The 25,542-nt window shown below is 38.2% G+C and overlaps 1 protein-coding gene across 1 annotated transcript in view; it reads right to left on the bottom strand.

Moving 5' to 3' along the window:
- The window catches only part of SAV1 (salvador family WW domain containing protein 1), a 30,443-nt gene extending 5,156 nt beyond the window's left edge, over nt 1-25,287 (bottom strand). Inside the window, exons 1-4 of the mRNA XM_070378103.1 lie at nt 25,147-25,287; nt 22,436-22,879; nt 11,340-11,610; nt 7,903-8,046 (exon numbers count right to left, since the gene is read on the bottom strand). Of these exons, the coding sequence (XP_070234204.1) occupies nt 7,903-8,046; nt 11,340-11,610; nt 22,436-22,879; nt 25,147-25,240 (953 nt within the window). The 5' untranslated portion in view covers nt 25,241-25,287. The remainder of the gene's footprint in view (nt 1-7,902; nt 8,047-11,339; nt 11,611-22,435; nt 22,880-25,146) is intronic.
- Nucleotides 25,288-25,542: the final 255 nt, after the last annotated feature.

The following is a 25,542-nucleotide window of genomic DNA, read 5'->3' as shown; positions in this document are numbered from 1 at the left end:
ATAAGACTGTTCTATACATCAGTGTCTCTTTTGCTGTCTTGTACACCGGGTTATTGTTACCATCTTTCTAAATTCCATATATATGCGTTAGTATACTGTATTTATGTTTTTCCTTCTGGCTTACTTCACTCTGTATAATAGGCTCCAGTTTCATCCACCTCATTAGAACTGATTCAAATGTATTCTTTTTAATGGCTGAGTAATACTCCATTGTGTATATGTACCACAGCTTTCTTATCCATTCATCTGCTGATGGACATCTAGGTTGCTTCCATGTCTTGGCTATTATAAACAGTGCTGCGATGAACATTGGGGTACACGTGTCTCTTTCCCTTCTGGTTTCCTCAGTGTGTATGCCCAGCAGTGGGATTGCTGGATCATAAGGCAGTTCTATTTCCAGTTTTTTAAGGAATCTCCACACTGTTCTCCATAGTGGCTGTACTAGTTTGCATTCCCACCAACAGTGTAAGAGGGTTCCCTTTTCTCCACACCCTCTCCAGCATTTATTATTTGTAGACTTTTGGATCGCAGCCATTCTGACTGGTGTGAAATGGTACCTCATAGTGGTTTTGATTTGCATTTCTCTGATAATGAGTGATGTTGAGCATCTTTTCATGTGTTTGTTAGCCATCTGTATGTCTTCTTTGGAGAAATGTCTATTTAGTTCTTTGGCCCATTTTTTGATTGGGTCGTTTATTTTTCTGGAGTTGAGCTGTAGGAGTTGCTTGTATATTTTTGAGATTAGTTGTTTGTCGGTTGCTTCATTTGCTATTATTTTCTCCCATTCTGAACGCTGTCTTTTCACCTTGCTAATAGTTTCCTTTGATGTGCAGAAGCTTTTAAGGTTAATTAGGTCCCATTTGTTTATTTTTGCTTTTATTTCCAATATTCTGGGAGGTGGGTCATAGAGGATCCTGCTGTGATGTATGTCGGAGAGTGTTTTGCCTATGTTCTCCTCTAGGAGTTTTATAGTTTCTGGTCTTACGTTTAGATCTTTAATCCATTTTGAGTTTATTTTTGTGTATGGTGTTAGAAAGTGGTCTAGTTTCATTCTTTTACAAGTGGTTGACCAGATTTCCGTGCTTGTGATGGGTCTGTTAAGATTTTCTATTTCTTCTTGGTCCAGTTTTGGAAAGTTGTACTTTTCTAAGAATTTGTCCATTTCTTCCACGTTGTCCATTTTATTGGCATATAATTGTTGATAGTAGTCTCTTATGATCCTTTGTATTTCTGTGTTGTCTGTTGTGATCTCTCCATTTTCGTTTCTAATTTTGTTGATTTGATTTTTCTCCTTTTGTTTCTTGATGAGTCTGGCTAATGGTTTGTCAATTTTATTTATCCTTTCAAAGAACCAGCTTTTGGTTTTGTTGATTTTTGCTATGGTCTCTTTTGTTTCTTTTGCATTTATTTCTGCTCTAATTTTTAAGATTTCTTTCCTTCTACTAACCCTGGGGTTCGGAACATACCTCAACATAATAAAAGCTATATATGACAAACCCATAGCAAACATTATCCTCAATGGTGAAAAATTGAAAGCATTTCTTCTAAAGTCAGGAACAAGACAAGGGTGCCCACTTTCACCATTACTGTTCAACATAGTTTTGGAAGTTTTGGCCACAGCAATCAGAGCAGAAAAAGAAATAAAAGGAATCCAAATTGGAAAAGAAGAAGTAAAACTCTCACTATTTGCAGATGACATGATCCTCTACATAGAAAACCCTAAAGACTCCACCAGAAAATTACTAGAACTAATCAATGACTATAGTAAAGTTGCAGGATATAAAATCAACACACAGAAATCCCTTGCATTCCTATACACTAATAATGAGAAAACAGAAAGAGAAATTAAGGAAACAATTCCATTCACCATTGCAACGGAAAGAATAAAATACTTAGGAATATATCTACCTAAAGAAACTAAAGACCTATATATAGAAAACTATAAAACACTGGTGAAAGAAATCAAAGAGGACACTAATAGATGGAGAAATATACCATGTTCATGGATTGGAAGAATCAATATAGTGAAAATGAGTATACTACCCAAAGCAATTTATAGATTCAACGCAATCCCTATCAAGCTACCAATTTCCTATAGTTTTATAGCTAGTTCAAAGAACCAGAGTTGAAAGAGACTATAACCTTTGGAAGTTTTTTTTTTTTTTTTCCCGTAAGAACCAAAGCATTCCATTTAAGTACCATCTTTTTCCCCTCAAAAGGAAAGCTTTTTAGCTATTTCTAACAATTGCTATAGAGCAGACATAACAATATAGAAAGAATAACCCTGCTCAACCTTATCAACTCCCAGAAACAACAAATGTAAACAGGCACATATTCTTCCAAACTTACGGAAACAGAAATATATGTACACATTATATATGACAGGATCAGCATATGAACAAAGGCTATATGCAGCAGTAGTCAGTGCTATCAAGACTGAAAGAAGAGAGGGAAAAGGGGAAGACAAGTCTGCCATCTCTCCTCATCTCATTTCTACACTATATGGATTGTAAGATAAAAAGGCTTCTGGAGGTGAGCTCAGACACCAAACCTTAACTTCTATGGATAAATGTCTACAGAATTTCAAATCAAATAAAAACCAGACTTGTGACAAACACTGTTTATACTTTGTAGAATAATATCTATAATTAGAACCTATTTAAACATTACACTTAACAAGGCTTAAATTTGACTTACAGAGGAAAAAACTGATCCTTTTAGACCAAAACCTTGAAATATCATCTTACCTCTGCATCAGGCCACATATCAACAGCCATGAATTTACAAACTGAGAAGACTGAAATAGATGTAAGGGAATGTTTATGTTGGCCAAAAATAAATAATTCATAGTAAATGACCACCCCAACCAGTTAAGACTTGAAGAAGCTGAACAGTTCTATGAAGATCTACAAGACCTTCTAGAACTAACGCCCAAAAAAGATGTCCTTTTCATTATAGGGGACTGGAATGCAAAAGTAGGAAGTCAAGAAACTCCTGGAGTAACAGGCAAATTTGGCCTTGGAGTACAGAATGAAGCAGGGCAAAGGCTAATAGAGTTCTGCCAAGAGAATGCACTGGTCATAGCAAACACCCTCTCCCAAAAACACAAGAGAAGACTCTACACATGGACATCACCAGATGGTCAACAGCGAAATCAGACTGATTATTTCTTTGCAGCCAAAGATGGAGAATTCTGCTCTATACAGTCGGCAAAAACAAGACCGGGAGCTGACTGTGGCTCAGATCATGAACTCCTTATTGCCAAATTCAGACTGAAATTGAAGAAAGTGGAGAAAACCACTAGACCATTCAAGTATGACCTAAATCAAATCCCTTATGACTATACAGTGGAAGTGAGAACTAGACTTAAGGGACTAGATCTGATAGAGTGCCTGATGAACTATAGACGGAGGTTCATGACATTGTATAGGAGACAGGAATCAAGACCATCCTCAAGAAAAAGAAATGCAAAAAAGCAAAATGGTTGTCTGAGGAGGCCTTACAAATAGCTGTGAAAAGGGGAGCGAAAAGCAAAGGGGAAAAGGAAAGATATACCCATTTGAATGCAGAGTTCCAAAGAATAGCAAGGACAGAGAAGAAAGCCTTCCTCAGCGATCAATGCAAAGAAATAGAGGAAAACAGAATGGGGAAGACTAGAGATCTCTTCAAGAAAATTAGAGATACCAAGGGAACATTTCATGCAAAGATGGGCTCAATAAAGGACAGAAATAGTAGGGACCTAAAGGAAATGGCAACCCACTCCAGTATTCTTGCCTGGAGAATCCCAGGGAAAGAGGAGCCTAGTGGGCTGCCATCTATGGGGTCGCACAGAGTCGGACATGACTGAAGTGACTTAGCAGCAGTAGCAGCAGCAACAGAAGCAGAAGATGTTAAGAAGAGGTGGCAAGAATACACAAAACACACACACACACAGAAGTCACTCAGTCGTGTCCGACTCTTTGTGACCCCATGGATTGTAGCCCACCAGGCTCCTCGGTCCATGGGATTTTCCAGGCATGAATACTGGAGTGGGTTGCCCTTTCCTTCGCCAGGGGATCTTCCTGACTCAGGGATCAAACCCGGGTCTCCCGCATTGTATGCAGACGCTTTACCGTCTGAGCTACCAGAGAAGCCCATCAAAAACACAGAAGAGTAGTAGTAAGTTTCAAAAGGATGTCAGCTTTATAGATAAAATCACAAAAGAACTGTACAAAAAAGATCTTCACGACCAATGTCAGCTTTATAGATAAAATCAGAAAAGAACTGTACAAAAAAGATCTTCACGACCAAGATAATCACGATGGTGTGATCACTCACCTAGAGCCAGACATCCTGGAATGTGAAGTCAAGTGGGCCTTAAAAAGCATCACTACGAACAAAGCTGGTGGAGGTGATGGAATTCCAGTTGAGCTATTTCAAATCCTGAAAGATGATGCTGTGGAAGTGCTGCACTCAAATTGCCAGCAAATTTGGAAAACTCAGCAGTGGCCATAGGACTGGAAAAGGTCAGTTTTCATCCCAATCCCAAAGAAAGGCAATGCCAAAGAATGCTCAAACTACCACACAATTGCACTCATCTCACACACTAGTAAAGTAATGCTCAAAATTCTCCAAGCCAGGCTTCAGCAATATGTGAACCGTGAACTTCCTGATGTTCAAGCTGGTTTTAGAAAAGGCAGAGGAACCAGAGATCAAATTGCTAACATCTGCTGGATCACGGAAAAAGCAAGAGAGTTCCAGAAAAACATCTATTTCTGTTTTATTGACTATGCCAAAGCCTTTGATGGTGTGCATCATAATAAACTGTGGAAAATTCTGAAAGAGATGGAAATACCAGACCACCTGACCTGCCTCTTGAGAAATCTGTATGCAGGTCAGGAAGCAACAATTAGAACTGGACATGGAACAACAGACTGGTTCCAAATAGGAAAAAAGAGTACATCAAGGCTGGACATTGTCACCCTGCTTATTTAACTTTTATGCAGAGTACATCATGAGAAACGCTGGGCTGGAAGAAGCACAAGTTGAAATCAAGATTGCTGGGAGAAATATCAATAACCTCAGATATGCAGATGACACCACCCTTATGGCACAAAGTGAAGGGCAACTAAAAAGCCTCTTGATGAAAGTGAAAGTGGAGAGTGAAAAAGTTGGCTTAAAGCTCAACATTCAGAAAACTATCATGGCATCTGGTCCCATCATTTCATGGGAAATAGATGGGGAAAGAGTGGAAACAGTGTCAGACTTTATTTTTGGGGGCTCCAGAATCACTGCAGATGGTGACCGCAGCCATGAAATTAAAAGACACTTACTCCTTGGAAGGAAAGTTATGACCAACCTAGATAGCATATTCAAAAGCAGAGACATTACTTTGCCAACAAAGGTTCGTCTAGTCAAGGCTATGGTTTTTCCCAATGGTCATGTATGGATGTGAGAGCTGGACTATAAAGAAAGCTGAGCGCCGAAGAATTGATGCTTTTGAACTGTGGTGTTGGAGAAGACTCTTGAGAGTCCCTTGGACTGCAAGGAGATCCAACCAGTCCATCCTAAAGGAGATCAGTCTGGGTGTTCATTGGAAGGACTGATGTTGAAGCTGAAACTCCAATACTTTGGCCACCTGATGCAAAGAGCTGACTCATTGGAAAAGACCCTGATGCTGGGAAAGATTGAGGGCAGGAGGAGAAGGGAACCACAGAGGATGAGATGGTTGGATGGCATCAGTGACTCGATGGACATGGGTTTGGTTGTACTCCAGGAGTTGGTGATAGACAGGGAGGCCTGGCATGCTGCGTTTCACGGGGTCACAGAGAGTTGGACATGATTGAGCGACTGAACTGAACTGAATTCCAAATTCATTGTGTAATCATTCTAATTATCCTAAACTTTCTAAAACTCTTCTTTGGCCTATTTTATGCTGGTAGTTTGGTTTTTGAAATGCAAAAGAGTAAGGCTACAAAATGTTACCTTATATAATTTTCAACAGCTCTACACATGCAATTATTATATGTAAAATACCTAGCAAAGTACCAGAAATTTAATACTTAATAAATGATAATAATTATTAAATAAAATAATAACAACAAAAGTTAAGAGTATGAACTTTGGAATTAGATAAAAGTCTGAAATCTACCATTTCATATATGTATGATCTTAGCATAGACTAAGTTATTTTCAGCTATAAAATAGGTTTGGGGAAGATTATATGAGAGAACATATAGAGAGAAAGTTTAGCACAGGATGGTTCAGGAAACAATGCATTATCAGTAACTATTTATAATACTTTCAAACATCCCCTTTTCTGAAATCACAGCACTTTGTATATATCAGTCACTGATCTTTATCACACTGGATTAGATCTGAGTGCTTCTGTTTTCCAAGAGAGCTCTCTGAGGCAAATATTTCATTTATTCATGATTATATTGAACAGTGCCTCGTGTGCTCAGTCACTTCAGTCACGTCCGAGTCTTTGGGACTTCATGGACCACAGCCCATTAGGCTTCTCTGTCCATGGAATTTTCCCACCAAGAATACTGGAATGGGTTGCCATGCCCTCCTTCAGGGGATCTTTCTGACCCAGGGGCTAAACCCACATATCTTGCATCTCCTGCATCAGCAGGCAGATTCTTTACCACTGCACCACCTGGGAAGCCCTGAACATTGCCTGCTGCTGCTGCTGCTAAGTCACTTCAGTCGTGTCCGACTCTGTGCGACCCCAGAGACGGCAGCCCACCAGGCTCCACCATCCCTGGGATTCTCCAGGCAAGAACACTGGAGTGGGTTGCCATTTCCTTCTCCAATGCATGAAAGTGAAAAAATAAAGTGAAGTTGCTCAGTCGTATCCAACTCCTAGCGACCCCATGGACTGCAGCCTTCCAGGCTCCTCCATCCATGGGATTTTCCAGGCAAGAGTACTGGAGTGGGGTGCCAATGCCTACTACCCTACAAATATCCTCAATTGCTATGAGCCTAGCAAACTCATAGCCATCTTTAAAAACTAGCCCCATATATTTTCCTTTTGGGGGCAGCTTTCCTTGCTCACTCATAATAACAATAAACTACTACTAAGGCTTACTCAAGTTAGCTGCTGTACCATTTTGCATAATCACTTAAGCTTCACTACATTACGTAAGGTAGATAAAATTACTATCCTCTGTTTCAGTAGAGTAAAAACACTTAGAACTAAGTTCAGTAACTTGCCCAAGGTCACTCAGTTAGTAGGTAATGGAGACAGAAATCACACTTTCCTTCCAGATAGTTTCCTTCCTGACTGATCTTAACCACTATCCTATACCTTTAGTGCAAAAATAACAGTCATCATTTACTGAGAGTTCTTTTAATGTGCAAGACACTGTAACACATATTTTAGATGCATTATTTTACTGAATACTTAATAAACTTAAGAGTAGATACTATTACTATCTCAAATTAACAGAGGACAAAACTAAGTTAAGCACCCTGCCCAGAGTAACAAAGCTAAGGTATCAATGAACACATATCATCTCATCCCAGAACCTGAGTCACCACACATATTTCCTCACCACCCTTGTGTCCTGCTTGGGTTCACCTATGTACCTAGAACTTACCCAGGTCCTTCCTTTTATCACAAGGCACTGTATCACTTATTTGCAAGTTATCCTACCCGTACGAGAAGGTAAGCTTTTCACTGCATCTCTATGTAACAGCCTAGGTCTGCACATTAACAGAAAGTGAAGATGCAATAAATGTTTGTAAAACTTCTATTTCTAGTCAATGACTTTTAAACTTTATAAGCTGTGGTATCCCTTTTTAAAATAAAAGCCCAATATCATTGAGAAAAAACACAGTGCTGTGTGGTTTAAGCAGCCCAGAGACTCCCTTCAGCCTTCCACTCACAACAAAAATCTGTGCTGTAAATTCACTTACTTCACAGGGGCTCGAGCATAAACCTGAAGCCAGTCAGGAATTTCTGCAGTATGGTAAGGATTTGCAGGTACCAGAAGGGGCTGATTTCTTTCGGTTTGCTGTGGCTGGTATGTAACAGGAGGAGGTTGATCATACCGAGGTACACTAAGAAAACAGAATCAATGTGCATTAGGATAATGGCCCTAAATAAAACAAGAAGTATAAGAATACTATTTGTTTTTCCAAGTGCCTCTTGCCCAAACTTCTACCACCTTTTTTTTTTTTAAACTATACTATAGGGGAAGTAAAATTCACCTTCTCTTGGAAACTTATAGGTCATTAGTGATATATAGAGAAATTAAAAGACGCTCACTCCTTGGAAGCAAAGTTATGACCAACCTAGATAGCATATTCAAAAGCAGAGAGAGACATTACTTTGCCAACAAAGGTCCGGCTAGTCAAGGCTATGGTTTTTCCAATGGTCATATATGGATGTGAAAGTTGGACTGTGAAGAAAGCTGAGTGCCGAAGAATTGATGCTTTTGAACTGTGGTGTTGGAGAAGACTCTTGAGAGTCCCTTGGACTGCAAGGAGATCCAACCAGTCCATCCTAAAGGAGATCAGTCCTGGGTGATCTTTGGAAGGACTGATGCTAAAGCTGAAACCCAGTACTTTGGCTACCTCATGTGAAGAGTTGACTCATTAGAAAAGACTCTAAAGCTGTGAAAGATTTAGGGCAGGAGGAGAAGGGGACGACAGAGGATGAGATGGCTGGATGGCATCACTGACTCGATGGACAGGAGTTTGGGTGAACTCTGGCAGTTGGTGATGGACAGGGAGGCCTGGCGTGCTGCAGTTCATGGGGTCTCAAACAGTTGGACACGACTGAGCCACTGAAGTGAACTGAAGCTAATCTTTACATATTTTTAAGAGGTTTCTTCTGGCTGATATTTATTCTTTTCAAGGGCAACATCAAAGGAGGCTATAAAAAAATTCAGAGCTAAGTTATAACCTTTATAAGGAGGCTTAAAACTAGAATCATAAATTTTAGTAATAACTAAGTAATTAGCTATAAATTTATATTGGAAAAGGTGATAATTTTTCTCAAAGTTAAGAATGGATATTTTCTTTCTTCTTTAGGTTGAAAAGCCAGTATGGAATAGATGTTAAAGTAGTAATGAGTACTGTGCTTGAACTATCCACCTAACTATACCACTTCCTTTCCACTTTTACAACCTTACAAGAGCGTAAGGGAGTTAGAGCTGATTAGAGCCTGTTTTAAATCAGAGACTTTAAAATAAAAAAGGCCACATTTTCAATTATTTCTAACAGCCTATACGTGTTGGGGGAAGGAGGGAGAACAGCAAGGTGGGGTGAGAGCTGTTCATGGGAAAATGCTAAGGAAAGCTTGAAGGTTCAAGGAACCACTTGAAGGTGAAAGACTGAATTCTGAGAGAGCAAACTGGCCTATTCCAGACTTGGAGGCAAAACTGTTAGAGCCTACCTCCAAACATAAACGTTTATGTGTATATCAGAAAAGGTCATTCCAGTACTAAACTAGGACTAAAGTGTAAGTGTTGGATTACACTGTAGTTAACAATTTAAAGATCAGTGTGCAAATGGTACTGAATTTTATCTTCCACTCTTTCATAAATAGGTGCAAAGTGAAATATTCCTTGATAGCACAGTTGGATGGGAAAGAACAGAAGTGGGAAAGAACTGAGGCTTTGAAGTCAAACTGGCCACTTACAAGTTGTGTGAATGTAGACGAATACTGCTTCTCTACTCTAAACTTTAGCCTCCTGATTTGTAAAACTGGAATAAATTCATACCAGAGATGACTGTTCTAAGGATTAAATGGCCTAGTATAATAAAGAGTTATGTATAAGAATTAGCATATTACAGACAATCAAATAGCTACTAATACTACCTATCTGAGATTAAAGGTGTTTACTCTCTCCTTTTTAAAGTCTACAGAGCTGCTGAGAAAGGCAAACTGTAAAACTGCTTTATAAACTATTAAATTCTACAATATAAGATTAATGATGACAAACAGAAAACTAAGCTCACTATACACTCAAACTTTGCTATGGACCAGAAAGTCTGCATTTGGTGACATCAAACTGTAACCACATTTTGCTGTCTTTTTTTTTGGCAGGGAAGGGGGCGCATTTCTATCATTTTCTATCATTTATTCATTCAACAAACATCTACCTGTGTGAATTTCTGTGTTTGGTGCTGGAGACACAGCAGTAAATAAGTGGGACTCATCCCTGCCCTTGGCTAAGAATTGTGATCAGGTGGGAGGGACAACTGACAAATCATCCCCATGTCACAGGCCTGAAAATAGAAGCCAAGGAGACTAGCAGCAGCCTGCCTGAGATGGTGGGGACAGCAGGCAGAAGGGCCAGAGCTTGGCGAATGCAGAGTGCTGAATCTGGCTCTTCTGAAGGGAAAACAACGTCACTTGTTCAATAAACACTGAATGAGTGCCACTAAATGGAATCACTGGAAAAAACCTGCTTTTCCAAGTTGAATTAATAAATCCAAACATGTAAAATGATTAAAACAACACAATAATGATAAAGCTTAGTTTTCTGGGTGATAATATTAAAATGTATTTTCAAAATAATTATAATGGTTCTAAAAAATGCAAAAGTATGCTCTAACCAAACATTTGTGCTCTGCTAGCAACAGCTATCAACATGCTGATGATATTCTACCCATTTTTAATTTTAAGGCTCAGTTCTTAAGAGCTCAATGTCGTTAACTGCAAACATTTACAATTTCATTACTAAACAGTTTATGTACTTTGAAATCCAGTGTGTATTTTACATGTATAACCCATCTCCACTTGGATTAATCATATTTCAAGTGCTCAACAGCCATATCTGACAACTGGCTACAGAATTCAAAGGCTAGAAGTCTGGCTATCAGTGAAATCTACTGATAGGCCAGCATCAGTCAGAATAACCCAAAAGATCACTGGCTATATTTATCAAACAGATCTGAGATGTTCTGGACAGTTTCAATTTTTGCTTTCTTACCTGGCAACAGTTAAGAAACAGAACATAAAATATCTGTAAACTGAATAAACAAGAAGATCATTATAATTCAAAAGTAGAGTCTACACATTCAAAGGTAGGTCTGTATTTTAAAAGAAATTTAAATGTAAAAAGATGAGTTTTATTTATTTCAATCTCTGGGTATCTTTAATAAAAACATTCTAGCATATTAAAACAGAACCTGATCATAAGAATATTGATCCTGTTTTTGAGGTTTATTTAAAAAGTTTTTTAATTATTAAAGTCATTCATTACTAAACATAAGTCCAGAAGCTGTGAAAGATAGTTTTCAAATCAAACATCAGGACACTTTTCTCTTTGATGAAAATGTAAGTTCAAAATCTAACATTAGACAATCTCCAAACAAAAGGGTTAAAATAGTCAATACTCTACCTTGGAGCACAAGGATGCCTATATTGAGCCTTTTTATTTGTGTGATCTACATAATAAGTTCCAAATTCTGATGACTCAACTCGTTCCCATCCTGGAGGAAGTCCTTCTCGCTCAAGAGGATGGCTCCAATGAGTTGTATTTGTGTTGTGATCTATGTAATATTTCCTCCCTCTCATTGTCCAGTCCACAGACCAGCCAGGAGGAAGGGGTAAATCTTCAGAACCATGGTTAGCTAAATTTCCTAATGATGTAGCAGCAACTCTCCCAATACCTGAGAGGAAAAAGAGAAGAAACAGAACAGTTATTATAGATAAAAGATATACCATATGAAAAACTCAAAACTATCCAAATTATATACTCTCCCATTAAAAATCATGATTTTTACTGTTAGAAATAAAATTGTTCTTAAAACTAGTCAATGTTGCTGCTACTGCTGCTAAGTCGCTTCAGTCATGTCCGACTCTGTGCGACCCCAGAGATGGCAGCCCACCAGGCTCCCTTGTCCCTGGGATTCTCCAGGCAAGAACACTGGAGTGGGTTGCCATTTCCTTCTCCAATGCATGAAAGTGAAAAGTGAAAGTGAAGTCGCTCAGTTGTGTCCGACTCCTAGCGACCCCATGGACTGCAGCCTACCAGGCTCCTCCGTCCATGGGATTTTCCAGGCAAGAGTACTGGAGTGGGGTGCCATTGCCTTCTCTGAGTCAATGTTACTGTTATTTAATTACAAAAGGAGAAAAAAAAAACTAGAATCTATGAAATTAGGCTCTTTTGGTTGATGCTTCCATCACCAGACCATACAAATATTTAATTACTAATAAAGATAATTAAGCATGTATACTGCTAAAGGAAAGTGGGGAAAAGAAAAATTCATCTCATTCAAGAGTTAAGATTTGACATTTCATCTAAAACAGCAAAAATGAACTTGTAAAACTATTCCTAGTTTGTGATTTCTTAAAAATAGTATGGCTAAAAAACAAATAATCTGGCTGTACCATAAAACTATTAAGGAATTTTACCAAGTATAAGGTAAACATACAAAATCAATTAAATATTTTTATATTAGTAACTGAAAACAAATTATACCACTTATAATAGCTCCAAAAATTTAAATATTTACATATCAAACAAAAAATTGCAGGCTCAGTATGCTGACAACTACAAAACACTGATGAAAGAAATGAAATGGATGTGGTCAAGATGGTGGAGTAGGAAGACCCTGAACTCATCTCCCATAGGCACACCAAAAATACAACTATTAATATTTACAGAGCAACTATTGATGAGAACAACCAGAATCCAGCAGAAAAGATCTTCTACAACTAAAAATATAAAGAAGGAACCACAAGATGGGAAGGAAAGGTGGAAATGCAATATAGTCAAGACCCTTACCTCCAGGTGGGCAACCCACAAACAAGAGAATAATTATAACTGTAGAGATTCTCCCCAAGGGGCAAGGGATCTGAACCCCACATTGGGCTTCCTCACCAGGAAGACAAGTCCCCAGAACTTCTGGCTTTGTAGGCCAGCAGTGCTCTCTTTCAGGTGAACCAGTGGGCTGTAAGAAATAAAGACTCCACTCTTAAATGGTGCACACAAAATCTCACACACTCTGGGACCCAGGACAGAAGCAATAATTTGAAAGGCGCATGGGTCAGACCCACCAGCTAATTTTGGAGAGCCTCCGAGAGGCAGGCGGAAACTGGGGACACACACTTGTGGCAGATGTTTCAGGAATTTGTTCTATCTCAAGGCCACTGGTGCTGGTAAGTGTCATTTTGGAATCTTCCTTTTAACTTATTAGCAAAAGGACCTGGCTGTGCCCACCAGTCTATGAGTGCCAGTACTGGGACACCTCAGGCCAAGTCAAGCAAGTAGCCCAGCTGGGACACAGCCCACTCACCAGCAGGCCTCTTGTGCCCTGAGTCTCGCCACGACACGTCTCTGTCCACCAGAGGGCCTAGGACCCAGGCCCTCACACCAGTATACAAGCACTGGTCCTGGAATCCCCAGCAGCGTCATTGGAACCTGGCTCCAGCCACCAGTGGGCTGGCACTAGCCTCAGGACCAGCCTCACCCACCATCAGTTTCAGATGTAACACTATAAAACTCCCAGGAGATAAAATAGGCAATACATTCTTCAACACAAGTTGTAGCAGTATTTTCTTAGCTCAGTCTCCTAAAGCCAAAAAAAAAATAAAAGCAAAAATAAACGGGACCTGATCAAACTTGAAAGCTTTTTGCACAGCAAAGGAAATCATGAACACAATGAAAATAACCCCATAGAACAGAAAATATTTGCAAATGCTGCAATCAACAAGGGGTTAATATCCAAAACATATGAACAACGGATACAACTCAGTATTAAAACAAACAACCCACCCAACCAAAAAATGGACAGAAGACCTAAATAGGTATTTCTCCAAAAAAGACATTCAGATGGCCAACGGGCACATGAAAAGATGCTCAATATCGCTAATTGTTAGAGAAATGCAAATCAAAAGTACAATGAGGTATCAATTCACACTGGCCAGAATCATCATTTTGAAGTCCATGAACAGTAAGTGCTGGAAAGTATGTGGAGAAAAGGGAACTCTCTTACACTGCTGGGACTGTAAACTGATGCAGCCACTAAGGAACACAGCATGGAGGTTCCTTAAAAAAATAAAAGTATAGTTGCCATATGATCCAGTAATCCCATTCCTGGGCATATACCTGGAAAAGAGGAAAACTCTAACTGGAAAAGATATAAGCACCACAATGCAGTATTTATAATACTCAACATGGAAGCAACCCAAGTGTCCATCAATAGACAACTGGCTTGAAAAGATATGGTGTGTGTGTATACATATATATGTGTACATGCATAAGGCATGTATACATGTATAAAACACACACAACGGAATGTTATTTAACCCTAAAAAAGAATGAAATATTTCCATTTACAGCAACACATGGATGGACCTAGAGAATACTATTGTTAGTGAAGTCAGTCAGAAAGAGAAAGACAAATACTATATGATGTCATTTATTTGTGGAATCTAAAAAATAATACAAATGAATCTACACACAAAAACCGAAACAGACTCACAAACATAGAAAACAAACTTACGTTTACCAAAATGGGAGAGGAGGAAAAATTACGAGTATGGGATTAACAGACACAAATTATTATACATAAACTAGATGAGCAAGAAGGATTTACTATATAGCACAGCAAATTATGGCTCAGTGGTAAAGAATCCTCCTGCCAATGCAGGAGACATGGGTTCAGTTCCTGGGTTGGGAAGATCCCCTGGAGAAGGAAATAGCAATTCACTCCAGAATTCTTGCCTGGGAAATCCCACGGACAGAGAAGCCTGAAGGGCTACAATTTAAGGATTGCAAAAGAGTCAGACATGACTTAATGGCTAAACAACAACAACAACAGGGAGTCCTAGCCAGGATCTTGTAATAACCTATAATGGAACACAACTGCAAACAACAAATTACTATGCTCTACTCCTGAAATCAACACAATATTGTAAATCAACTGTATTTCCATAAAAAAATAAAGAGAGAGAGGGGTAAAATCCCTAGATCTAATATATATACACCAAGACTGCCAAAAGCAGAAGGGGTAGAAGAACAGTAAAGAAAGAAGTGGAAATAAGAACAGAGTACTGCGAAAAACTACTTAGCCCAACACACTACCCTAACCCTTTTCCCTACTCAATCCCCTACCTCTCTAGCAACTACAGCAGCCAATTTCAAATAACTGGCAGAGAAAAACCCAAATTATTCAATAACATATAATAAGGACAGCATAACATCAATTTTTGTAAGAAAAATTGAAGCGGCAAAAAGGTGCAAAACTTATGAAAAAGAACATTCAAAAAAATGTTGAGCCAAAGCAGAGAAAAAAATTAAATTAAATATTCTGCCACTGCCATAAATTGAAAAATGAATGAAGCGATCAACTCCCTGAAGGAAGATCAAAAAGAAGAAAAACAAGAGCCCCAAAAAACAGATGTTAAAAAAATCAGAGATAATAGGTGTGCTTAGGGAAACAATGATGAAGACAAAAACTGGAAGAATAAACATGAAGTGTTCGTTACAGTAAGAAACCTGGCAACTCTTAACCAAGTGCTTAAGATTAACATCACCAATAATGTCATAAAGAGATCATGTATCTCCTTTATATGACATGATGTAGACACTTCACCTCTGGTATTCTTTTCATAAACCAATATGCCCAGTCTAATCATGAGAAAAACATCAGACAAAATGCAAATCGAGGGACAGTCTACAAAACATCTGACAAGTATTTCTCAAAACTTGTCAAGGTCATTAAGAACAAGAAAAGACTAAGAAGTTGTTCTAGACCAAAGAACACTGAGGAGATAAGACAACTAAATGTAATGAGGTACTCTGCATTGGATCCTGTAAAAGAAAATGACATTAATGAAAAAAGAAATAAAACATGATGTTTTATTTCTTAAAAATTCTTGAGTTCATGAAGATACTAAAAAGAAAAACTTATTGGTTACCTCCGGAGGCAGTTAGGCAATTATTCTGAAAAACAGTAAGTAAAGGGAAAGGTCCAGCATGTTTCCTGTCTTATATGAATACCCAAAATACTAACAAAGGAATAATTAATTAAGCAAGGTTCTTCACTACAGAACTCTTCTTTACAGAATTCCAACTAATAAAGAAATGACAACCTTAGAATATCACTACTTGCAACAGCTAATGAAATATGGATCTAGCCAGTAATCAATACTGGCCTCCAAATCACTAGGTGAAAAGCTGACAGAGAATATCATGATGGATGAATTGGGATGGCATCGGATCCCATGATCAATCTTAACATCACAAAAAGAGAAATCAGTCATTATGTGTCTCTGGATCTGATGCAACAGAATACATAACATCTCCTATTAAGTACTCTGGCAGAAAGGAAAATGCAAGAAAGAAAACAAAATCATTCTTGCTGAGTACCCTTTGGGAAGAAAATCATATATTTCTGAAACATATGGTGACTATAAGACAAAACAAAGCTAACACGCCTTCTAGTGAAGCTGACTTTGGCTTCTGCCATTTGCAATTGGACATTTAGTAAGTGTAGCTTAAGCAACCCAGTACTTAAAGAGAAAATATTTAAACAGAAAAGAAATAAGCCAACGTATTAAAGACATGCACATAGGAAATATCTATAATCATGCTGTTTAAGCACGCAACAGTTTTACACTTTTGCAAATTTCCATCACGAAAGATGTTGTAGTACTAGTCACAACCAAGGATGGCAATTTTTAGAAAGAATTATAGATTCATTGGAAAAGACCCTGATGCTGGGAAAGACTGAGGGCAGGAGGAAAAAGGGGCGATAGAGGATGAGATGGTTGTATGGCATCATCAACACAATGCACATGAGTTTGAGCAAACTCCAAGAGATAATGAAGGACAGGGAAGCCTGGTATGCTGCAGTTCATGGGGTCATAAAGAGTGGGACACAACTTAGCGACTTAACAACAACAACACAGTTAATTCAATGTATTCAAACTGAGTTATTGATAAGAACCATAACATTATGACCCAAAAGAGGTCCCCCTGGAACTATATAATATGTATATATATTATATATATATAGAGAGAGAACTATATAAATAGATATCTAAATGATGCATTAAAAACAAAAAGCTATTATAGTAATTAAAAACCATACAGGCTTGGAGAGTATTAAAGTCTTGACAGTTTTATTCATTCAGTCAATCCTAATTTCTATATACTGAACTTGCCTAAATCTAGAAACACATGCACTGTTACATGTAAACAATAGTAGGTACCAAAAACCAGATCTTTTAAACTATGATAAACTTGAAATTTATATTTAGAGGAAACACAAAGACCTCCCTATAAAACTTCTTGTGTCCAGGAACTAAAACCTTGACAGGTTGATAAGAGAGCCACGAAGTCCAGCAAGTCCCAAGTAGGCTCATCACCTTTACCAATGCCATGTGAAACCATGATTCCTAACCTTTTAGGAGCTAGCTATAAACAGTTTCATGACAAACCCCCACTCCTACTTTCTGAAGCTGCCATATGCACTAAAATTTTTTCAAACTATTATTTGCATAATTCTATAAAACCTATTGGGAGATGAATGTACAGTACAAAAGGACTGGACATCGCCTATCTACAACATAAAACATTATCAGTAATATCTGTAGCTCTGTGCCTGTGCTCAGCTGCATCCAAGTCTATGTGACCCCATGGACTGTAGCCTGCCAGGCTCCTCTGTCCATGGGATTTTTCAGGCAAGAATACTGGGGTGGGTTGCCATTTTCTACTCCAGGGTATCTGACCCAGGGATTGAACCCATGTCTGCTGCATCTCATGCACTGGCAGGCATGAAATGGAATCTGGAATCCTAATGAAGGTTACGAGCTCCAAGATAATACTAAACATTACATCCCATGTTATAATCAAGATGTTGATAAATTATACGGATTAAACAAAGCCCACTGCCTTTTTCCTCCTCTCCAAATAAGTACAAGTAAAACTGTGCCCCTAAGGATTATTACCACATCCTCAAAAGAAGATTAGGGTTAAATAATAATTATGCACTTCCTGGAGTAAACACAACTCCAGTATTTTGTTTGGTAAAGCCTGGACCTTTTTAATTGGATGTTTATAACTTGATTTCTTTAGCTGTCTTTAAAAATATTATTTAAAAGTTTGATACTTAAAATTGCATAGAACTAAATTATTTAGGCACAAAACAAAGGAACTCAATTTGCCTTTAGTATTCCAACTAAAGACTTCCTGTTAACAGCAGAATTCCTTTCTTTGGCACATACAGTAACTGCCTGACTGGTATGTAGGCCAAAATGTTAAAGGTCAAATTTCACAGCTAAATGTAGAACGTCCTGGTCCTAAAACCCTTTAAGATACTATACAACTTGTTTTTTTTGTACTTCTGCTAACTACAATAAGATGAAATTAACCCTTGAGACAAGGTGTTTCCTAAAAGTTTAATAACTAATTAGCAGGAATTACTACTCTCAGGGCTTCCATTGTGGCTCAGATGGTCAAGTCACAAAACTTTTCTTCCATACCTTTTTTATGCTTATTACATTAGTAACAGCAATCAAAATTTAAAACCTGTGAAAATAAATCTGTCTAGAACACATCCTTACTCTCCCACAAACTTACTTTCTCCTTTCCATTTATTCAAATTTCTTGAACTCTCTCCAGCATATGAAACTACAGTAAGTTTCAAGTCTTTTCAAGATGAATTCAAGAAATTTCCAGCTACATATTCAGACTTTTTCCCTCTGGAAAAGACAGCCATTAGGCTTTTCTATTTGGTTAATAATAGGTTATTAATCCTCCCCTGCCACTTAAGTGACTCCTGCAAAGTAGTACCATTTTTATCTCTGAAAGGTATAATACTAATCTTATTGTCCTGGTACAAATTAATGTTAAGTGAAATTTCTTAAGCATGTACCACTGCTGCAATTAATACAAATCTTTTTTTAAATAACATTCTTTAATTTGAAAAAATATCCAATTAACTTTTATTTATTTCTAAGATATAATTGGGAAAAGTTGTTTTAAAGTCTGTCATTAAAATTACAAGAACTGTATCAGATTGCATAAGTAGGATCCTAAGATGGGATCAGTAGAAATTTAGTTTTTACAGTATTTACTCAATACTTTTCAAGTCAGAATTTTAAAATATTTTAAATTGGTATCAGATTTTAACTTGGTATCACTAATTTCTTCACACTTTAGGCATAAAAGTGTCATGAGCTTTCAGTGATGTCTGCAACATAAAAATATATGGGAAAGGTAAATATACATGGGAAAGGTAAATGTGAAGAACAACAATCTTTATTAATGATAAACTGATTGCTATAAAGCTATTATTTTTAGTACAGACTTGAAATCTGTAGATCCATTCACTTACATCAACCATTTATTTTTACAGCACCTCTTATACAGACAGGTGGTTTGCTAATCCTATCTGACTCTTTTCTTCTTCCCTTCATCCCTCAATAACCATCACTGGCCAAGGCCATTCAATACAGATGTGTCCCACTTCTCCCCTTTCCAAATGATCCCAGACTAGGTCAGGTCCTCACTAACATTTAAAATAATGGGACTTCCCTGATGGTCTAGTGGCTAATAGTCCCAAGGCAGAGGACCAGGGTTCAATCCTTGATCAGGGACCTAGATCTCACATGCCACAACTTAAGAGTTCTCATGGTACAACTGACATCCAGTGCAAATAATTAAAATATTAACCATAAGACATGCACCAAATGGAAAATTACAGGGCACTGAAACACCACATAAGTAGTGTTTAACATTAAGAAACTCATTCAAGTAAAAAAGCAGGTATATGAAACTGCACAACACTGTTTAAAAAACAAAAAGAATGTCATGCAAAAAGATGAACAAAATAACTAAACACAAAGAACCTCTGGTATCATGAGTGCTTTGCCTTTACTTTTCTGCACTTCGCAAATTTCCTATAACAAGCAGGTATTACTCTAAAAAAATTTATAAAAATGAACTTTATTTTTAAAACTCACTGCTGCTACTGCTACTGCTGCTAAGTCGCTTCAGTCATGTCCGACTCTGTGCGACCCCACAGACGGCAGCCCACCAGGCTCCGCCGTCCCTGGGATACTCCAGGCAAGAACACTGGAGTGGGTTGCCATTTCCTTCTCCATAAAAAAACTCACTACTGGATAACAAACTATTTCTAAGGTTAAAAACTACATGATATTCAGTTAAGTTGCTCAGTCGTGTCTAACTCTGCAATCCCATGGACTGCAGCATGCCAGGCCTCCCTGTCCATCAACAACTCTCGGAGCTTACTCAAACTCATGTCCATCGAGTCAGTGATGCCACCCATCTCATCCTCTGGCGTCCCTTTCTCCTCCTGCCCTCAATCTTTCCCAACATCAGGGTCTTTTCAAATGAGTCAGTTCTTCGTATCAGGTGGCCAAAGTATTGTAGTTTAAGCTTCAACATCAGTCCTTCCAATGAACACCCAGGACTGATTTCCTTTAGGATGGACTGGTTGGATCTCCTTGCAGTCCAAGGGACTCTCAAGAGTCTTCTCCAACACCACAGTTCAAAAGCATCAATTCTTCGGCACTCAGCTTTCTTTACAGTCCAACTCTCATATCCAAACATGACTACTGGAAAAACCATAGCTTTGACTAGACGGACCTTTGTTGGCAAAGTAATGTCTCTGCTTTTTAATATGCTGTCTAGATTGGTCACAGCTTTCCTTCCAAGGAGCAAGCATCTTTTAATTTCATGGCTACAGTCATCATCTGCAATGATTTTGGAGCCCCAAAAAATAAAGTCATTCAACTCACTGTTTCCATTGTTTCCCCATCTATTTGCCATGAAGTGATGGGACTGGATGCCATGACTTAGTTTTCTGAATGTGGATATTAGAAATAGCCAAAATAAACACTAAAGTATGCAACTATCAATCCTTTAACCTAGAAGCACTTTAAAAACAAAAAAGGTACTTACCTATTTTCATTGCACTATTTCTATGTCTAGAAAACCTCTCCTCTTCAGTATCCCAATGAGACTTAAATGTGTGCTTTCACAAAAGCTTTTGCCATCTTTTCCAGACTATTCTTCAATTTTCAAAACTTATGTGATTTATTTTTTCCTAAACTTGTAATTAAATCTCATTTTTCCTTCAAATGCATCATAAGTTTGTACTTCATCTCTAACACCACTGGTACCTGAGGTCCTCTTTCCTCTAGCAATTTATTCCGAGTACAACTACTAAACTAATATTTAAACACTGCTTTCATAAAATTAAAATCTCATCCTTTTGAAATCTGCAACGGCTTCTGCTTGACCTGAGTTTAAATTGTATAGCCTGCTGTTGCATCACTAATCTCTTTTCCACCTTATTCAAACTTATTCCAATTTATTTCTTCAAACTAGACAGAACTACACAGTTCCCTGGATTTACACATCTGCTGTTTTCACTGATTTTTCACCTACAATGTCCTTTCTATGTCTCCTGTCAATCTGAAGTCCAAGCTCAAAGAAAACAGTTCAGATCCCACCTCTTCCACGAACGATTCTCTATGCATTCTAGCCTATGCTGATCTCTCTTCTGACTCCCCTTACACAAAGTGCAACAACTAACTCGTCTGTGATCATTCGGCATATATGGGTTTTGTTTTCCCAATTAAGGTATCAGGACACAGATACCAAAGGGAAAATACTAGACATGTAAACATTAATACCAAATGAATGAAGTATAAATGTATCAGATATTTTTTATTTTTATCCTGCCAAACTGTAAAGCCTACAACTTACTAGGAAAAAAATCAGATGAAAAAGTTTGATTTTTCAGCTTGCTTCAATTTACCTAGTGTAACTTAGTACTTTAGGAATAAAGTAGAACTGTGCATTTTACCTTTCTCTTCTGCTCCTTGTACTATGTCCCAAAGTCAGCAAATACAGACAACAGAGTTTAAAAAATTATATGGAAAATATTTTCCCCATTGCAAAAAGAACAAAAGGACACAACACACAACCAACCATTTGACAATCAGCCTTTTTAAACCCGGGAAATAATTATTTAACTACAAAAACAGGTCTCTTAAAAACAAAACAGAGCAAGTTCTAGCTAAGCTATGATGCAGTTGTCCATGGTATCACCTACCATGCCCAATTCTTCCTATTTGCCTTTGCTTTCCCAGGTTTAAGTCCAGTTTCTCTGAAATCCTAACCATCCCATTCTACCAAATCTAAACCTAAAGTCAATCCAACTACAGACATTAAAATGTCTAAGTTTTCAAAGTTCATACTGCCTAGATAGACTTCAGATATGTACCAAGCTTTTATAAAATAAGTTAAATAGATGAGTTAATGGACATAAAATTCTTTCCCTCAGTGCAGGTGAGTAATTATTTGCAAGCTGGCTTAGTAAGACTAGCAAAACAGAGTAGTAGTTCTCTAGGAGTATCTGTTGGCTTTCCAAGAAAATCCAGAAAACATCATCTGAATGAAGTATTAATAAATCTAAATATACAAACTAATGTCGTATTTATATTTTAAGTTACCTGAAGCATGCCTCCCCTGATTCTGTGGCATTCTTTGGAAGAGATCATGGTTGTATTCATAATACCTATAGTCTTCATGTGCACGATCTCCAAGTGGGCGCCTCCTCTGACCATCAAAATAATTATCTGAATAGTAATATCGGGAACCAGAGTCTCCATTTTCGGGAGCAAAGTTAACTTCTGTTAAAAATGACTGAGAAGAGCCATATTCCCTAGGGACATCTGCTAGACTCCGGGCAAGGTAAGAAGGTGCAGATAATCTGTTGCTTTCTCTTCTCATCATTTCATGAGGTGTTCTTTGAATTGGAGTTCTAAGGAAACTATGGTTTCTTGAAACTATTCCATCTCCAGAAGCTGAAAAGGCATTAGCGCCTGAATCTGGAAGACAAATATCAGTTCGTCTTGGAATTGTTGGACCGTGCCGGATAAAAGAAGGCATAAGATCTATAATAAAACAAAAGAATAAAATGACTAGTAAATAATATATGCTTTTCCAAAGTTGTTTATTTACATCTTACCCCAAAATGAAAAATTTCAATGGACTTAAGAAAACACAATTAAAAACTTTAGCAAAGTATCTGGGTATTTTAAATTGAGGCTGATTGCCATATTCCCACTCAAATGAATTTATAATTTGTATGAATGTGTTATAAGTATGCTCTAGCAGAATCAAACATATTCTGCATACTACCAAACATAATATAATGAAACATCAGTAAGTTAAACTACAAAATACGTATTAATGAAATACTCATGATTAAATGTATAAAAATAGTAAACAATCTAACAAATGGATACAGTTACCAGCATAACTTAACATTAGTTTGTTTTGCAGACTGTACTTCATTTCCAAAATTCCCCAAACTCTTAAGTAAAACACAATTTAAAAAATGAAAGAGAACATAATGCTGTTCTCAAACATGTAAAGGTGAATTCCTTTAAAAAAAAATTAAAAAATTATTAATCTGGCATTCCTACTCTTGGAATTATGTAGCAACAGTACAATACTCAAAAGATGGAAAAACTAAAAATTAAGCTATGAAAATTAAAAAAAAATTTTTTAATCTCATTTCAAAGAGACACACAAATGTTGAATCAGTTCAAAAACAAACAAACAAAAAAAAAACACGCCAAGTCTAAAACCATGGCTCCTTTAAGAACAATTATAATTCAAAACAGAAGAAAACAGGGCAATGGCTTTAAGGATACAGTACTTCTGAATATAAAACTTAAATAAACACCTTCAGCATTCCTGGTTAGAATGCAAACACCTTTAAAACAAGAAGAAAACTGGATCTGGAGCCCATTTTATTAGTTCACTAAGTAGACAGTATCAGAGGGCACGCATATTAATATGTAACAGAAGCCAAGCAGACAAAAATTAGTATCCGAATAAACAAGGTTCAACATTTGATGAAACTAAAACAAAATACTATATATCAAAAGTTATTTGTTAAAAGGTGTGGCAAACATATTTCATGATTTTAAGATAAACATTGTTTATCTGAAGCTAACTGCAAGCTAACCTAAACTTGGCCAAAATCCTCAGAGAATACGTAAATGAAAAATAAACTTTTAAAAAGTTTTTAAAAATCAAGTTTCAGGTTATTGATGTACCCATCCGATCTGTTCTGTAAGAAAGCATTGCAAATACAAGGACAAATCTGGAAGGTTGATGATGTGGTTATAATGGAAAAACATGCTCTCCACCCCTTTTTGTGCGATCTTGGGCAAATATTACTAGGAACCTCTATGAAAAGCTTTCCCAATTACAATATGAGGTAATGCTTAAGTCACAGTCACCAGCTTCCAAGAAGGAAACTTACACAAAGGGCCCAGCATTCAGTATGAACACCAAAAAACTTGCTCCTTACCTCACAAATGTTCTGAACACACAAGCAAGAATTAAAAATGCAAAAGATTCAGTAGGAAAATTAGAGTCAAATACTTAAATTGAAAATAAGTAAAGTCTCAGCGAAATGCACTCTATTAAAAAATGTTTATAAACACACACACAACTTTTTTCGTAATTTTCCCAAAAGTATGATGGAAATTATTTTGAGTCTTTGGCGGATTTCTAGGAGGTTTTATTTGAAGAAATTCTTATGAACACAGCCAAACACATATAATTTTTGGCTCTTCAACCCTGAGATCTACAACTGATGAGACTTTTTGGGCAGCAGCTACAATAGCGACGGTCAGCTTTCACCTCCGGACGTTATCATCCAACAGAGCTGGACTAAGAATTCTACTCAAGCGTTCGCACAACTTCGAGCAGGGCGAGTGACAACTGCAGTGTTTGCAAACACAATGCAAATCTCGACGTAACAAGAGGAAAACGTGTGCCCCAGTGTAATCCCTTTAATTCCTACAGAACCAGGGGATGAGCAATTTGTTTTCTAAAGAATATCTTTCTTTCAGTAATTAAAACCAACAACATAGCTTCCAGAAGGGAAGTCTGTGGATTTTGAGGGGCGGGACGGGGCCGGGAGTGCGGGGCCGGGGGGGGAACGGAGGTGGACTAACTTAAGTTTTTTACTCTTTATCAGCTTTCAAACAACGAACATCACTCCAGGCATTAAAAAAAAAAAAAATCACAGAGGCCAAAAGGAAACACAAGCCGCGGGGAGCGGCGTCGGACACCCAGCCCGGGTCCCCCGTAGCCCGCGGCCGCCCAGGCCAGGTGTGGGCGCACCCCGCCCGACACTCACTCCGCAGCAGAGGAGACGTCTCCTTCTTCACGTACTTCCCCTGCACCTCGGCCGGCTTGGACACTTCGTTTTTGGTTTTCTTCCGGGACAGCATCCTTGACCACGAGGCCCCAGGCCACGTCAAGCAGCCGCCCTAAGGCTCCGCGCCGGGCGCCGGGGGTCCCCGCCGCCACCTCCGCCGGCGCCAGCGCCTCCTTCCCTCCCGAGCCGCCGCCGCCGCCGCCGCCGCCGCTGCCGCCTCTCCGCAGCCCGGGATTGCCCACAAGGACTGCCGCATGTTCGGGGCGCTAAGCGCGCCGGTCACCGCTCAATCGCTTGTCAGTTCCTTCCCGGAAGTCAGCCGGCTCCGCGTCGTTGCCCGAGAACTCCGAGAGAAGAGCCAGGAACGCCCCGCTA

Source organism: Bos mutus, chromosome 10 (genome assembly GCF_027580195.1).
Source record: "Bos mutus isolate GX-2022 chromosome 10, NWIPB_WYAK_1.1, whole genome shotgun sequence".
NCBI classification, from domain to species: domain Eukaryota; kingdom Metazoa; phylum Chordata; class Mammalia; order Artiodactyla; family Bovidae; genus Bos; species Bos mutus.
Note: the sequence above shows the minus strand (reverse complement) of the source record. Positions and strands in the feature narration are given on the sequence as shown.